Below are 16,293 nucleotides of genomic sequence, written 5' to 3' on the forward strand. Positions count from 1 at the left end.
AATGGAACTAATTAACTTGATGAGCTTTCTCATTTGCAATATGATAAAACAAATATAAAGACATGTTTTAACCTTGTTACCTGAAGTCAGTAAGGAATCTTTTGGTGAAAGAATAAAAATCGCCAGGTTTTCCAGCTATTATTGCATTGCCAATGTGGGCCCTGCCCTGAGGAGCTGGCAGCCACCCAGGCAAAAGAATGGCATTAATATTGATTAGTTTCAGGACAAAGGTTAATGTTACCTCATCTAAATGTTATTTGGAGGTCATCCTACATAGGGAGCACAGCCCTCAAAACTTCATTTTAATGTTCTCTGGTGAAAGGTTACAATGGACACACAATGGATGCAATGTAACTGAAGGGAAAGAGGGTTCATGTGGAACTCTTCTGTAAACTAGGATATTTGTGATACTAGATGAGAAGAGTACTAAAAGATGGGTATTGTCCAGTGCACGGGTAGAGAAGCTCACAGGAAAGATACATTAAAAGACATTTGCTGTGAAAAAAAGATCTAAAGATTTTATATGAATAATCCTGCAAAAAATACACAGGTGTAATAAATTGTACAGTTCCCACTTTAATGCCTACCATGAAAGTGGCACAAAGTTTTACTACAACTGCCGACCAGTTTCATCCTTGGTTATAAATGTACTGAGTGTGAATGGGAAAAGGATCTGTTGCCCAGATGCACTGAAGCGCTCTGCTGACTGATTGATGCCCTAAAGAAGAAGAACAGAAACACACAGCATATTGCTGCCTTTTCTTTTCAAGTCATATTCACTTCAAAGGTGATTTATACATCAAACACAACATTACGTTACCAGAGGGAAGATTTATGTGCAGGATTTCTTGAACTAACTCGAGTTATTGAATAAAGTGGTATCCATTAAAGTAGGCCGAGGAGCAGCACACAGAATATACTGTAGCGCTGTAGAAGCCTTTCCAAATACACCCCCATTGCTCTAAGATTGGTATTCACTGTTCACCTGCTGGTGAAGGGGTTCAGCTCTCCCCAGTTGGGCTATCAATATCTCAGGTTTCTGTCATCAGGGTCTTTGGACACATGGGCACACATGGGTGAGGTGTGGTCTGCAGCTCCACAACAGGGAAGAGATAGTGTGCTGGGGTTGGGGGCACTGCCAAGGATGCTGGCAGGACACCTGGGATCGATCAACTAATCGTGCTTTCCCTGTTTTTACTGGCCTGCTGGGACCAGAGAAGAGGTGAGAACTGAGCCAGAGGCAATATGGCTGAAAAGCTGCAAAGCACAAGTATGCTGTCATCGCCCTGAGCTTCCTAGTTTTCACCAGCTAGATAGCAAGACAAGCGAGATAAGGTATTTTTCTTTTTTGTGTTTTTGAAGAATGGCCTCTGACCTTCTATTTGACGATTGTTAAACTGAAATCATATAAAATATTGTAATAGCTAACTAACATTGTAAACTAGCTTGATACACGCTTACAGCAAGCTTGCAAAATAACACGTTCATACTCAATTAAATGTACAAATTATCATACCATTTTAAACAAAAGAAAGAGACAACAAAGCAACAACATTTTAAGGTCCATATCCGCTTAGAACAATAATACTTCGCCATTACGTTCAGCCATGTCGGAATTTTCGCTTTCTCTATTTTGCTTTTTTCAAAGTAATCAAACAATAATACAAAGCAGCCAGTAGAGGGAGCTCTCGGGCAGTTTACGAAACTGTAACTTCTAAAACAGCAAGCGTGAATTATTGCTGAAAAAAATATCCACCTACACCTACCCAGCATTGTATGTGTGTGTTGTACTGGGGTCCAGCTGCTCAACCAATTCAGGTTTCCAGGGCCCAGAGTCCAACATTTTTCCAATCATTCTTCATATGTGGTACAAGTAACCTGGCTATTTAGATGTGATCATCTGCAAACAAAAAAACAAAAACACCAACAACAAAAAAAGATGTGACCATCTGCAGCAGTCAAAGAGAAAAAACAAGAGAGAGAGAGAAAATAAGCACTAATTTCAAGACCATGCTCTTTCCTAAAAGCCAACATTAGTCCTATTACCAAGAATTATACCATAATTATTATACCGCCACATTTCTCATCCACAATCATCATGTCAAGCTTTGCCTCAAGTCATCTTATATAACCAAAAACAATCAACAGCTGACAACAATAATAGAAATTAAAATGCTTCAAATAGCCTCCCTCCAACAATGATGTTGTAATTTTGCAGCAGACACTAAGAAATTTGGTTTGTGATGTTATAGAATAAGAGAGCATGCTAAAACTAGACAACAAAGTATGAAAATAGCCCAATTAAACCCTGTGACCCTTAAACACAACATAACAGTGCATGGATGTGAGCGATCAGCTCAACCCAGCTCAGAAATGTAGTTAATTGTAAGCACATGCATTCCTCGTCGACAGACCCAACAAACTTGCATCAAGGACAATGTTAGATACCCAAAACACTTACGTTTAATACTTGCCTTGACAAAAATACAGATCTCCCCATCTCAATTTTTCATTTAATAAAGTACCTATAAGGTAAGTGGATCAATTTAAGTTAACTTTGCGCCCATGAATGAAGTAATGAAATTTAATGGTTGAATTGGGCTTGTATGGTGTCCCATCACACATCTGACACAGTGACTTGGTGCAGACACAGGCCAACAAGCTGCCTGCCAGCCGCTGGGCAGCCAAATGAGAGCGCTTGTTTGCTTGGCATCTCCATGGTTTCCATGGTCAGAAAGGAGGTCTTTGTGTGTATTTGTGTGTGTGTGTGAGTGAGTGAGTGAGTGAGTGAGATTGATAGTGTACAAAATGACTGAAACTGGATTTGGGGCCTATATTCATATCACGCATGTATATAAGCATGTACATGTGTTTTGTTTCTCCTGTGTGCATTTGCGAGTCTGTGCATGCACTGTGCTTGTGTGGGCTTATCCAACTGACTATTTCATCTGGCCTACTGTGCCAACGATTTGGAACATGGGTTCAAGCGCTGGTTCATTACTGTGAAATTCCAGATGACACTTTCTGGAAGGGTCTGCTTGTGCACTAAAACAGGGTTCCATTTTTGGACAGAGATTACACTGGATTTATTGTGTTCCACACTGGCATGAATGCTTACTTGACCAGTTAATTAATTTGCTATTCAGGATGGATAGTGACCACGAAAAGTTATCAAAGCTGCAAAGCTGTGCAGTGTTTCTGACAAACTTAAAGCAACCTTATTTCACTGAGTATTTCCCTAAAGCTATTTTTGTATAATTCATTTAATTCAGTTATATTTTAGATTTGAATCTTGAAGTAGCTTTAGCTGTGTGTCTCATTGTGTTTACTTACTTCATTAACTAAGGAGGCTTTGTTTGAAGATAAGAGCCTTCATTGTTTGACTGACCCTGAGAATTTGACTGAGACTAAGCAGGCCCAGCTGCTGCTTATTCCAAAAATGAATGAGTTCACATTAATTACACTGCTCAGAGACCTTGACCTTCCTTTATCCTATTCCCAGTTGAAAAGAAACCAACAGCTACTGGGTTCTAAATGGGAAATGGGAGGAGGGCTGGAAAAGGTTTGGTCTGTTTTGATTGGTGGAAAAGTTTTGGATAAAGAAGACAGATGGCATGAGGAAACCTTGCCACAGTTCATAAGGTTCAACTTGTGGTAACAGACACGCAGAAAGGATCTGATAATATCTGCTGACCGGTTTCTGCACCTTGGCCTCTGATGGTCCTTATATGGAACGGTCCAATCAGCAGACAAAGTTTGTTGCCAGGTGACCATGAAAACAAAATAATGTTCCTTTTTAATGCCCTGGAGGGAAGGTTTACTAATGCATTAGCTATTGTTTAAACAGCAGACAGAACATGTTATTAATGAACGTTTTCTCCCTGTCATAAACACACATTCAAGTCCAGTTCTTTCATTATGGCAGTCCTGGGCATATTCATGAATCATGAAGGGTTAAATGAGACTCATGTCTAATCTAATTCTAATTCTAATCTAATTCATCATATTTTAGTCTAAATGTAGTGTGATTTAGTGTTTAGTGAGTCACATTTTTAAAAATTTAAAAACTTCATCACTGGTGACCATCAGAACACTGTTCTTTTGTTTTGTTGTAGAGTAGAAAGAAGTCACTTTGTAAGACCTTCTTGGACTTCAGGGGCACTAAAATAACTACAGGTGTGAAAAGATGATGTTTGAACTTTAAAAATGGAATTGAGACAAAGTGATGCTTTAATAATTGAATACATGTAAAATATTTAGAAATAGGGTAGTCCTGTATACTAATGCTCAGTCTGTGTTCCACTCTCACATCTGGCTGCCTGCCAGGCATATACAGTAAAATCTTGATCCTGAATAGAGGATAAAAGGTGCAGCTGTGGGAGCAGCAGGCAGTCAGACAAAAGTAAATGGAGTCATTCTCCAAATCAAGGCCAACTCGTTGGTCTGCTGCAGTTGTAACCCAATTATTCCCAGGCCACATGTTTTCAAAGAAGGGGTGTAAGGCAGAGGGGAAAGCCCTCCTTTTTTCTCCTGCAGTCACCCCATAAAACACAGAGGGTAGAGAAGCAAGGAGAGAAAGTTGGGACATCTTAAACATTATTCCACATGACCTAAGGAAAAAGTCGGTATCCGATATTGTCTGTGGGTAAATGCTGGCATGTAGTCATTTTTTCCCATCTGTGCACTCCACTAATGCCTGCTTTATTTAAGTGGTTCATGTTGAGGTAACTTGTTAATGAGTATCTGGTAGAAATGGATTTATTCCTTGTTCAGATGTAGCTATATACTCTACTGAGAATAAGCATATTTAATAATAATGTGAATGGACCTTCAAAATAGACATCTAAATAGCTCATGGAGAAAATGAGTAGAAAAAGTTTATCAGCAATAATGCTGTTTGAATAATTATAACCATCATAAGTAACCAAATCATCTCAACATGTATTTGCTCAAAAATTATTTTATTACAACAAACACATCTTTAATCATCCAGACAAAGGAAAGCAACAGTAGATAAGTTGAGGCATCTCTTCTCTGAAAGGTGTGGAAATTCATAAAGTGGATGTGGTGAAACATCAAGAGCGGTTACACCAGGAGGCTTTTCTGTGGGACACATGAAAAAGGCCACTTCATCGTCCAGGGAAGAACGGTCATATTTTAGATCTGGATGCAGGACCTTATGAGTGTCCTTTGACTGAGGCCAGGCATCAGCAGGTGGAGGACTTGGTGGCAGTGGAACCTCATGAGGCAGTGGGCTGATACACCTTGAATCACTGTATTCAGAAAACACAGGGGATGGTGGAGGACTTGGAGGCAGTGGAACCTCATGAGGCAGTGGGCTGATACACCTTGAATCACTGTATTCAGAAAACACAGGGGACAGTGGAGGACTTGGAGGCAGTGGAACCTCATGAGGCAGTGGGCTGATACACCTTGAATCACTGTATTCAGCAAACACAGGGGACGGTGGAGGACTTGGAAGCAGTGGAATATTAGCCAGGAGGCTGAGAGGCATCAAATCAGACCTCTTGTGTTTTAGAGAAAGGGATACAAGGGATCTGACATTACACATCCAACAGGACAGTAAAGCAATGGGCATCAATGCAACAAGTCAGGCCTTAAAAAATACCTGAGTTATATAACAGCACACTGACAGTGTCTCATACAAATGATACTCTGATCAGGAAGTGATTTTTTTTTTCTTTTTTAAATTAAATAATCTTTCATTTAAAAACATAATAATTTTTGAGCAGTGTATTTAAATTCCTAATAATAATGTAATTTCAAAAAATTACATTATTATTTTAATTTTTGCATTTTTGATTATTTTTTCTCCTTCAGTACTGTTTTCATATTTCACTTTGCTCTCACTCATGCTTGGTTATATTTATGTGCATGTCATCTGTATATGGTAAAGTGCTTTGTTACGTCCTACAGAGCAGGAGCTTTTCTGGGGGCTTGTCTTCTCCTGTTTTTTTGCTTATTTGTTGGCTTGTTTTTTTTTTTTCTATAAGCTACAATCCAATTAGCCGGTTTTTGAATCAGTGGAAGCTTGAGAAGTGACAAAACCCCATCCTTCACCTCTGTCTCAGCCAGTGGAAGCTGGTAGAAATCATGCTGGACGTTAGCGAGAACGAGAACCCCCCAATGCATTGCAATGTTTTGCTTATCCTCAGAAAATGTCTTTGTAAAAAGTAAATAAAAAATCTTCTAATTCAATCTTCTAATCCTTTTCCATGGCAGATATGTTGAATTCTCAGTCAACAGGTACAAAGAATTTAAGGGAGATGCTGATTTTTTGCAGACTAGGTCACTTCATGGAATGTACAGATGAGTGTGAATGAAATATAATAGTTTTGTAAATTGTATTTTACATTTAAACACATGAAAAAACAGAAAAGTACTGAGGGATACTCTGATATACATGAGAAGTGAGAAAATGTACGTGTATTGAAGAAAATGAAAAACTATATTAAGAAAACCTGGACAAAACAAAGAAATGAACAACCAAAAAAAAAAAGAGAGTGCTGGCTCAATATAGACAAGATGACTTAACATCTGGGGAATAAAAGGATGTGGTTTCAACTGTAGTGTTCTGTGGTGTAAATAATGATGTGAGAGTGAGTTTGAAGAAATTATGTACGCTAAATTTTCACCCATTAAACTCTGCCATCCTGTCCATTTTCTTTCTCAGTTACTTCCTTCAACCCGACAAGTGACAGATGACAGTTTTCCTTCATGAACTTGAAAGAAAAAAAAATGTGGTAAATATTTTACTCCACTGGAAAAAAAAAACTGACATGAAGAGCTGTCACTGATGGTTGATGCCATTTAAGCCTTTAAAAAAATAGTTATCAACTAGAATATCTATTTTTTACAGGAACAGCACACTTTACCCAAATGTATTTAAGGCCATGTTGCACTAAAGATGGAAAAAACAGGCAAATGTAAAACACACTGTCAGTTTATCATTACTGTTTGTATCTAATATGAAACTTTCACACTGTTAGTTAATAGAAATGCTTTTGGCCCCATCATGTGGTCAGTGCTGATCACTGCATTAAATGCAAATCAAGCTTCGTCTTGTCTCAGAATCAGAATCAGAAAGGGTTTTATTGCCAAATGTTGAGCGGGTTTACAACATTAGGAAATTGCTGCGGTGCTTCAGTGCAAACATACTGTTATAAATTAAGCTTAAATAGACATGAAAATAAAAATGAGAATAAGAATTAAAAGTGCTAAGTAGATAGATAGATATATACATGATATATACATGAGTGCAGGTGGTGATCAGTGCCAAACATGGAATGATGCAGTGAACACAGCGTAGGGTCATGTGTTAGTGGTGGGAACAGTCATACGGTTATTGTTCGTGTGTCCAACAGCAGAGGGGAAGAAACTGTTCTTATGGCGAGCGGTTCTGGTGCGAATGGACCGGAGCCTCCTGCCAGATGCTGCAGGATGAAGTGTAGGGCCATGTTGATGGCGTCATCTACAGACCTGTTGGCTCTGTATGCAAACTGCAGGGGGTCCAGGAGGGGGACCGTGAGGGTCTTGAGATAGGAGAGAACCAGGCGCTCAAAAGACTTCATGACCACAGATGTCAGAGCCACGGGTCTGTAGTCATTTAGTCCAGTGATCCTAGGTTTCTTGGGGACAGGGATTATGGTAGAGGACTTGAAGCAGGCAGGCACATGACATGCCTGCAGTGAGGAGTTGAAAATGCCAGAAAACACTGGGGCCAGCTCGTTTGCACAGTGTCTGAGGGTGGCAGGAGACACACCGTCTGGGCCGTGAGCTTTTCGAGCACTGTTCTTTCCCTGTACTAGCCAACATTACAGATTGTCACAGACCAATTGATAATGATAAAGTAATACAAATAAAGAAAATGTAAAAAAGAAAGAAAAATCAACTTGTGCATTAAGTAAAATGCAGCATTATTTCTCTTATCTGTTATGCTTGCTTTTGTTGTAATAACGTTTATGGATAAAACAACCAACAAACATTCCTATCAGTGCTGCATTTGTGTCACATAAAATATTTTAATTAAAATGTTACTTAGTCAATTAGAGTTCTTTCTACAATGAAACAGGATAATGTGTAAATTCATTGCCAGCTGCCTCGTGTGCCCTTCATGTTTTTCTTATTGTTGCTTCATAAGAATGAGTGAGCATTTATTATTATGGATCATCTACTATGATTTGTAATAATGAACAAACAAGCCATTGTTATGCATGATACCGATTCTGTAGTTGCACACTGACCTCTGTGCAGCTACAGCAGTGGTGGTTTAGCAGCTCAGTGAAAACAGGATATAGTTTGTGGTTTCTAAGGTCACATTGTGAAGAGTAGCTGTGATGCTTGAGGCACGGCTCACATTTCCTAAACAAAACACAATGTAAGCAAAGCACCAACACTGCTGACCAGAGCCTTGTTTTAATATCCAAGGATATCTCATATGAACTATATTTTATCATACACATCAAAACATACACTACCAAGCAAAATTGTAAAACATTATTAAAAGAATAAAAATTATAAATGTGCAGACTTGTAAATAAGTAATAATGTATGGGCGCAGCATGGTGGCGTGGTGGTTCGCACTGTTTCCTCCAAATAAGAAAGCCCTCAGACTGACTCCCTCATCTGGCTGTGGCCTTTGTGTGAGTGATGTTTTCTTCATATACAATTTTGGAGTAAAAAATGTTATTTACAGCAACATCTGAAAGAAGTAACAACAGAAATGTAAATGTGGTGTCGTCACATCATGTTAATGATGCATTAAAAGCTTGTAAAAACAGTCCAAGTGTTAAAGTATCATACCGCACAGTAGTGATGTAACAGAAATAATTCATCAAACATAATTTTCCTGCTTTACTATATTACTTTCTTTAATGTTTAATATACTGTATATGTGCATACATACTGATTTGACAAAGTTTTTGTTAATTTTCAGAATTCAGAGAGACAAATAAAGACATGAGATAACATCTCTTACCTTTATTAACAGTAAAAAGTAAAGTGAGAAGTAGAGCGGCAACACTTGTTAGTACAACCACAATCACCACAGAAACTGGAGAATTTGTACCTAGAAAAATCAAATATGAATGCTTTAAGAGTTGAGATCATGTAAATGCTGGATGGTACATAAAGAGTTACAACAATTCGCTGTACTAGATTTGTCCTTGCTTTTAATACAGCAGACTGTTAAATTTCTGAAAGCCAACCTATCCATACAGGTGGAAGCTATAGATAAAAACTTTTTATATTTCCATGAAATACAAACCTGTACAGCTTATAAGGTGGATGACGGTTTGTTCAATGCCTCAAGGCCTCAAGCCACTTGCAATTTATGTTTCAGTATCTGTAAAGTAACTGGTCTATAGAACATTGTTCTAATTACATAAATAACTTAATTTAGAACAATGCCTATAAATACATAAACTAAACAAAAAAAAATTAAAAATATAAAATAAATGAATATTTAAGTATAACATTTTTTATATTACCTGCACATCTTATAAGGTGGATGATGGTTTGTTCTCTGCTTATATTGTTTTGAACGATACACATCAGCTTTCCCATCAGTTCACCATGTAAGCTGATGGTAACATTTGAAATGCTGTGGTTTTCTGCAATCTTGGGTTGGGTTTTTATCAACAGGTTATCATCTAAAAGCAAGATGAACTCTACTTCATCTCCTTCAGAGGAAAAACTGACTGTCTTTTGTTCTGGTGACAAACAGACCTGAGATACAGCAGGTTTTGACACAAGAGCTGAAAGACAAATATAGTCAGCAGTGTCAGTTGCAATATAACATTCACTGACAGCACTGCAAACTGTAAGGCCTATGTACACCTAAATGAGAGATACATGTAGATACTAGGTATTATGTATGTGTCTGAAAAAATACAATAAATAACCAGCAATACTGCATGAAAGAATATATATCAAGATCCATTATGAATATAATCCAGGAAGTTTGTTCATATAGGTCTCCACAAAATGTATTTAAAAAATGCAGATTGCAAATTTTGCAAAATCTTCAGACATTTTGCTCAACAAAATGACAAAATAAATATAGCGTGTTTTTCAATTTTGAAGATATTTTCTTTCTTAACTTTTAATTTGATAAAATACATTAAAGAACACTACCTGCACAGCTTGTAAGGTGGGTGATAGTTTGTTCTCTGCTGACAATGTTTTGAGCAACACATGTCAGGTTTCCCATCAGCTGACCAGGTAAGTTGATGGTAACATTTGAAACGCTGTTGTTTTCTGTACTGTTGGCTGTAGGCTGTATCAACAACTTATCATCCAAAGACAAAATGAGCTCTACTTCCTCTCCTTCAGAGAAACAGCTGACTGTCATCTGTTTTGGTGACAAACACATCTGCATAACAGCTGGTTCTGACACAGGAGCTGAAAGACAAACATATAGTCACTTACAGAGGCAGTACCAGTTGCAACACAAGATCAACTGCCAGATCATCTCTTGCTATATAATCTTTATAAGTGCGTACACATGTGTTTGAAATGTGTGCACAAAAATCAATATTTGACAACTCATATAATGTACAGCCACCAGCAATAACAATGATCAGCATAATCTGAAAACTCTGTTCATGTACGTATTTGCAAAAACTGTCTAACAAACTACAGGTTTTGAATTTTGGACCTGACACACACTGCTTAACACCTTCATCCTTTTTCAAGATGAATAAAATGTATTTTTCTTTTTTTTAATTTCTGGTTTTAGATCTGTAACACATTTTGTTTTTATGTTACTGCACATAAATTTGAAGAGAATATGTTTTTAGTCTTACCTAGTATATGTAGATGGATGTTAACTGTGTGAAATAACACACCGTCAGTAGAACTGTGTTTTTCCATGCTGTACTCTCCAGAGTCATGTTTTGTTGCTTTTTCGAGCTTCAATGTACCATTTGGGAAAACTATAGTACGATCCTTGTATTTTTCATTGAGACTAATTAATGTATCATTTATTAAGGTTAAAAATTTTTCTGTACTCTTTTTCAAGCTTGTCTTCATATGTGGTTTAGTAGGTATGTAAAAAACGAGTGGTTCTCCTAAAACTCCAAAACACGTCTGGGGTCCAGGTTCAGTTAGATTGCATTCTGAAGACCCTGGTAAGAAAATGAATAAATAAAGACATGCAAAAATAGAAATTAATAATGTCATTTGTTTAATAAATAGAAATTGCTGTATATAAAACATTTGTGTTTATCATTATTGACAAAACTTATATCCCTAAAAACACCAGACCACATATTAAATAATAAGCTAAAATGACAAAAATTCCATTATTCCATTGTTTAATAAAATTGTTTTATGAATGACTTCAAAATATGCGCTTAGTTTATTAAAAGGTTGATGCGTACTTTGTCCCACAGCAGTCACTGCCAAAGCTACTGTGATCACGTAGATCGAAATCATTTTCTGTTGAGACAAAATCAGAATATCAGAAACAACAAAGACATTTATTATTTCGTGTTGTGCATGTGTAGTGTACAGCCAAATTCAGTTGTATCTAGAAATAGACACTTTAATAAACACTTCACTTGGATAATATAGATTATGTGTGTATGGATTATCTACATAGTAGATCAACAGGAGTTTATACATGCATATAGGCCAACTGTTTACATGCCATGACAACAGTCAAAGAAGTCACTCACCACATTTAAAATATGTCTCTTTTGCAGTTTGTTGCCTGTGAATTCCTCACTGGCACCTGGGTGATACGCTCTTGTGTTTTTCAGTTGTGCGGCGAGAATGATGGAAGAAGTTATTTGCATTGAGTATTAATGAAGCTTATGCGTAATAAGGAAGATCTGTAACTATACATCTGTCTACTACCTGAGTGTTCACTGGCTAGTATTTGCTTTTCACCACTTCCACTTTGTCACGCTATCAAGCTCATTGCTGACATCACTGGTCTGTACCAATAATCTCTCTGCCCTCCATCTTTAAGCCAATCAGCCTCCAGTCTACGTGTTTTAAATCTCACTCCATATTTGTCATACTCCCTTCCAGACTCCTTTACTCAAAACACTTCCTCCCAATCTTCGCCTCTTTCACGTTACTCAGAGCTCTATCCAAGCTCAGAGGAGTCGTGCGTAATTCCTATGACACTGGGAATTCATTTATAATTGGCAATCAGAGTCAAATTGCCAATTGAACTATGTTGATCAAAAGAATCATGTTGAATTCATTGTTAGAATCTCTCTTTACTTAACTAAAGTACTAGAAGTACTAGACTTATTGTGAATGCAGTTACTGAGCATTACATTGATTTCAATTGATATTTATGTTGATTTAACAATATGCTTTGCTATACCCTTTCTCTCATATTATTAAAAAATGTTCATTCTTATTTTTTGTGTACTTTTCATTTACATGTACCAGGACAAGGAGCCACAATAACCTGAGCAATAGATGAGAACTGGATGTAAAAAATGCAGATAAACCACTTAATTCTTAATATCCGATTAGCCTGTAGTGCTCGCTATGAACAGCTGGTGGTGCATGCCAACATTTGTGTGTGTGTGTCACGTGCGGCTGGACCAGACAAATTGACACTAAGAGTCCTGAAAGCCTCCAGAGTTTTTCAACTCTTCAACAGCAAGTACAACTAAATCATCCCTTGTTATATCAGTTCCTCAAAAAAGAAACACAATCACAACAAATTACTTCAGAGTTGCAGCGTTTGGTGATTCTCAGGTCCATAAAGGCTGCTCTGACCTTATACAGTTTGAACCAAACACCAAAACAGATTCGTGGATGAAGCAGTGGCCCTGGTGTGTAGCTCTGCATTGACACTATGAACATACTATGTGCACTTTCTTATTTATCATGGAAATGTGTAACTATCTATCACTATAGCTCCCTGTTATATTCTGAACTGTCCAGATACTCCTTTTCCAAGTTGTGTTAAGAATATTATTTTGAGGATTTTTTATTTGTTTGTTTGTTCTTTTAAAACAAAGATATAGCACTAGATACTTATGTAAACCCCTAAAAGTTGAATATCATATCATTTATCTCATCAAGTATGTCTGTCTGTGCCTGCCTGACACAAACTGCACTGAGTAGCGGATGTCTTAAAATAGGCTTAACTTACTGTTGATGCCACGACCTGGTGCTTTATACTAAAGAACAGCGTGGCAGACAGCCTGAACCTGTGCTCTTTATCTCAGGATTAATGTCAACTGTTTATTTTATGTTTTTAGTTTTTCTATATCGTGCAATGTACATTTATCACTATAGTCTGCATTACAAACATGTATGAAAAGAAGCAAAAGGAAGTATCAGTTAAATCAGTTAACACCCTGGTGTGAAAACCACATTAGTTTAAAGTCACAACTCTTTCCTTTTTCAGTTTCTCTGCTACAGACACACAAACATGTATGTTCCAAGGCAGACAGCACAAATCTGTGATCTTCATCTCAGGATTTATGTCAAGAGATAGAGAAAAGTCTGTTCAAACACATTTATGTATAAACATTTGAGGGACTAACATGTTTATTTTAAGACACAAAGAAAGAACACACACACAGATATATTAGATGAAATAAATTCAAAAGCAATGTGATTACAGCACCTTAAAACTAGCTAAATGATCTGGTACAAAATTACTAAATTTCCCAGAGGAACCGACCCAAGGGATTAATACAATTCTATCTAAAAAGAAAAAAAACCATGTCACTTCAAAAGGCTAACATTCCAAGGAGCATTTCTGTTGCACTTTTGAGTGTTAAAGCTACTAATCAATACTTTGCTGAAGATTTTCACGTACACTCATGGAGATTGTTGGAGTTGCATGTTGCCTTTCCAATTCCAATCATATTTCAAATACACTGGGACAAAATTGTGTTTCTCAGGGCCAGGATCTGAGCAACATGGAGACCACACAACACAAAGAAATAAACACAAGGAAAGATTAAAAATAAATATGTATAAAAGATGGCTTATTTTGTGAATGTTACAGTGAGTTTAGCAGCCTTATTGCCTCTGGAACAAAGCTGTTTCACACTATTATTGATTTCATGAACCAATATCTCCTACCAGATGCCAGGATATTGACAAACTATAACAAACTATAAATTGGGCATAAATGACAAATAGTGCAACTTTGGATGAACCTTAGATATTCATCTTAATAGTACAAATGATAACAGTGGGTTATTTCACAGAGTGGCAGCTTGAAGAATTTGAACAGTTTATGTCCAGGATGTGAGAGGTCTGCAGATGTTTTCTTCCTGTTTCCTAACCCTGGATGTGTACAGATCAGGACTGGTGATCTCTCTGCAGACCTGGTTGTCTGTTGCAGTCTGGCCCTGTCCTGTGTCAGGACTTAACTGAACCAGACAATGATTAATGTGCACAGGACAGACTGGATGATGGCAGTGTACAAGATGGCCAACAGCTCTTGTGGCAGGTTGAACTTGCTAGAAGTACAAACTCTGCTGGGCCTAGGGTATACAGTATATGAAGACCACTTGAAACTCAGTGAAAAGGTGGATCTGTCAAGGTCTGTGTGCAGGGAGGCAGAAAAGGACCCAAAATACAGACTCAACACAGAGGCAAAACTTAAACTCAAAATGGCAGCTTTAATGCTGGACACAAGAAAAACTAAACTTGAATATACAAAACAAACTTGGCAGGCACTGACAAACAGAAACATGGGGCTTAAATACACCGAGGTATAACGAGGAAAATGAGACACAGAAGGAAAGCACAGCTGGGAGTAGTTAGACTGGACGAGACAAGGGAAGCAAAACTAGAAACACTGACATGAGACATGGACCTTCAAAGTAAAACAGGAAACACACTGATTGAACTCTAGACATGTAAACTTGATAGAGACCAGGGAGACAGAACACAGAGACCTGAAATGTGGGACAGAAAGGCACAGAGTGGACACAACATGGAACACAGCGAAACCTTTTGACAAAACCTAAGAACTAAGACCTTAACAGCCATAACCGCAACCTAGGATAATAATAATAATAATATAATATTATCTCCACAGTCTTGTACAGGTTAAGCTTCCGGTGGTTCTGACTGCACCTCCTGCCTGTATGCAGACTCGTTGCTGTTCTGGATCAGATCGATGATGGTGGTATCATCCGTCAACTACAGGAGTTTCACAGATGGTTGTCCTGAGGTGCAGTCATTAGTGTAGAGGAAGAGGAGCAGCGGGGGAAAAAAAAAAACCCTGGCGGCAAGTAATGATGATGTGTGGAGGTGGACACACTAACTTGGGTGAACTTCTAGTAAAGGGTGTCTGGCATGACAGTGTTGAAAGTTGAGCTAAAGTCCACGAACAGTTGGTCCATCGACGGTTGGTCAAAATGATGCAGGCCAAGTCTCATATTAACTGCATTACCAGCAGACCTGTTCACCCAGTAAGCAGCTGTCAGGTAATCACTATGGCTGCCTGTTAGATACTGAACCCTCTAGATACTCCTGCTTCAGTTCTGTTAAGAATATGATGATGGAGAATTTTGTTTATTGTTTTTAAACAAAGATACTGTAATAGATACTTATGAAAACACAAAAATTGCATATCATATCATTTATCCCATGTAGTATGTGTGCCTGTGACTGCCTGACACCAACTGCACAAGGTAGCTGATGTCTTAAAATAGGCTTAAGTCACTGCCACAGCGTGGCAGACAGCCTGAACCTGTGCTCTTCATCACTCACAAGATTAATGTCAACTGTTTACTTTGTTTTTTTATGTCCTGCAATGTACATTTATCACTATAGTCTGCATCACAAAAGTTTGTGGAAAAGAAGCAAAAGGAAGTATCAGTTAACATCCTGGTGTGAAAACCACATTACATTAAAGCCACAACTCTTTCCTTTTTCAGTGACTCTGCTACAGACACACTAATGTCTGAATGTTCTGAAGTACTGCGTGGCAGACAGCACGAACCGGATTTATGTCAAGAGATTAAGAAAAGTCTGTTCACACACATTTATGTATAAACATTTGAGTGAAGCAAAACTCATATGTAAAACTGAGAGCCAGTATAATGAATGGGCAAGTTGCAACTGATGGCTTGTCTTTATTCTCAGCAGTTTCAGAAAAACATTCATTGTCTTATAAATAACACCTTTCTGTGCACATAGTTACAGATTTGTCTCCACGTTTACAAATCAAACTTTTAAATCTTAGTGAATTTCACAAGATCTTGCAGATCACGTGCTCTGCATTTTATTGCTTTTAGTTAACTGTAAAAACTTTGGCTCCACCATGTGATG

General features: G+C 37.7%; 1 protein-coding gene across 1 annotated transcript; it reads right to left on the reverse strand.

Annotated features, from left to right (window-relative positions):
• Positions 1 to 8,579: 8,579 nt before the first annotated feature.
• Positions 8,580 to 11,864, reverse strand: LOC147320960 (uncharacterized). The gene is made up of 6 exons (XM_086307533.1): positions 11,700 to 11,864; positions 11,403 to 11,460; positions 10,827 to 11,147; positions 10,156 to 10,422; positions 8,999 to 9,776; positions 8,580 to 8,722 (listed from the first exon to the last, which is right to left on the reverse strand). Exons 1-5 carry the CDS (start codon positions 11,817 to 11,819, stop codon positions 9,460 to 9,462), a joined length of 1,083 nt encoding a protein of 360 aa, XP_086163659.1. The 5' UTR covers positions 11,820 to 11,864; the 3' UTR covers positions 8,580 to 8,722; positions 8,999 to 9,459.
• Between the last annotated feature and the right edge of the window lie 4,429 nt (positions 11,865 to 16,293).

Source organism: Aulonocara sp. 'chitande type north' Nkhata Bay, linkage group LG10, assembly GCF_057382095.1.
Source record: "Aulonocara sp. 'chitande type north' Nkhata Bay isolate Kocher_YH1m ecotype deep benthic linkage group LG10, A_spYH_male_GT1.1, whole genome shotgun sequence".
Taxonomy (NCBI): Eukaryota; Metazoa; Chordata; class Actinopteri; order Cichliformes; family Cichlidae; genus Aulonocara; species Aulonocara sp. 'chitande type north' Nkhata Bay.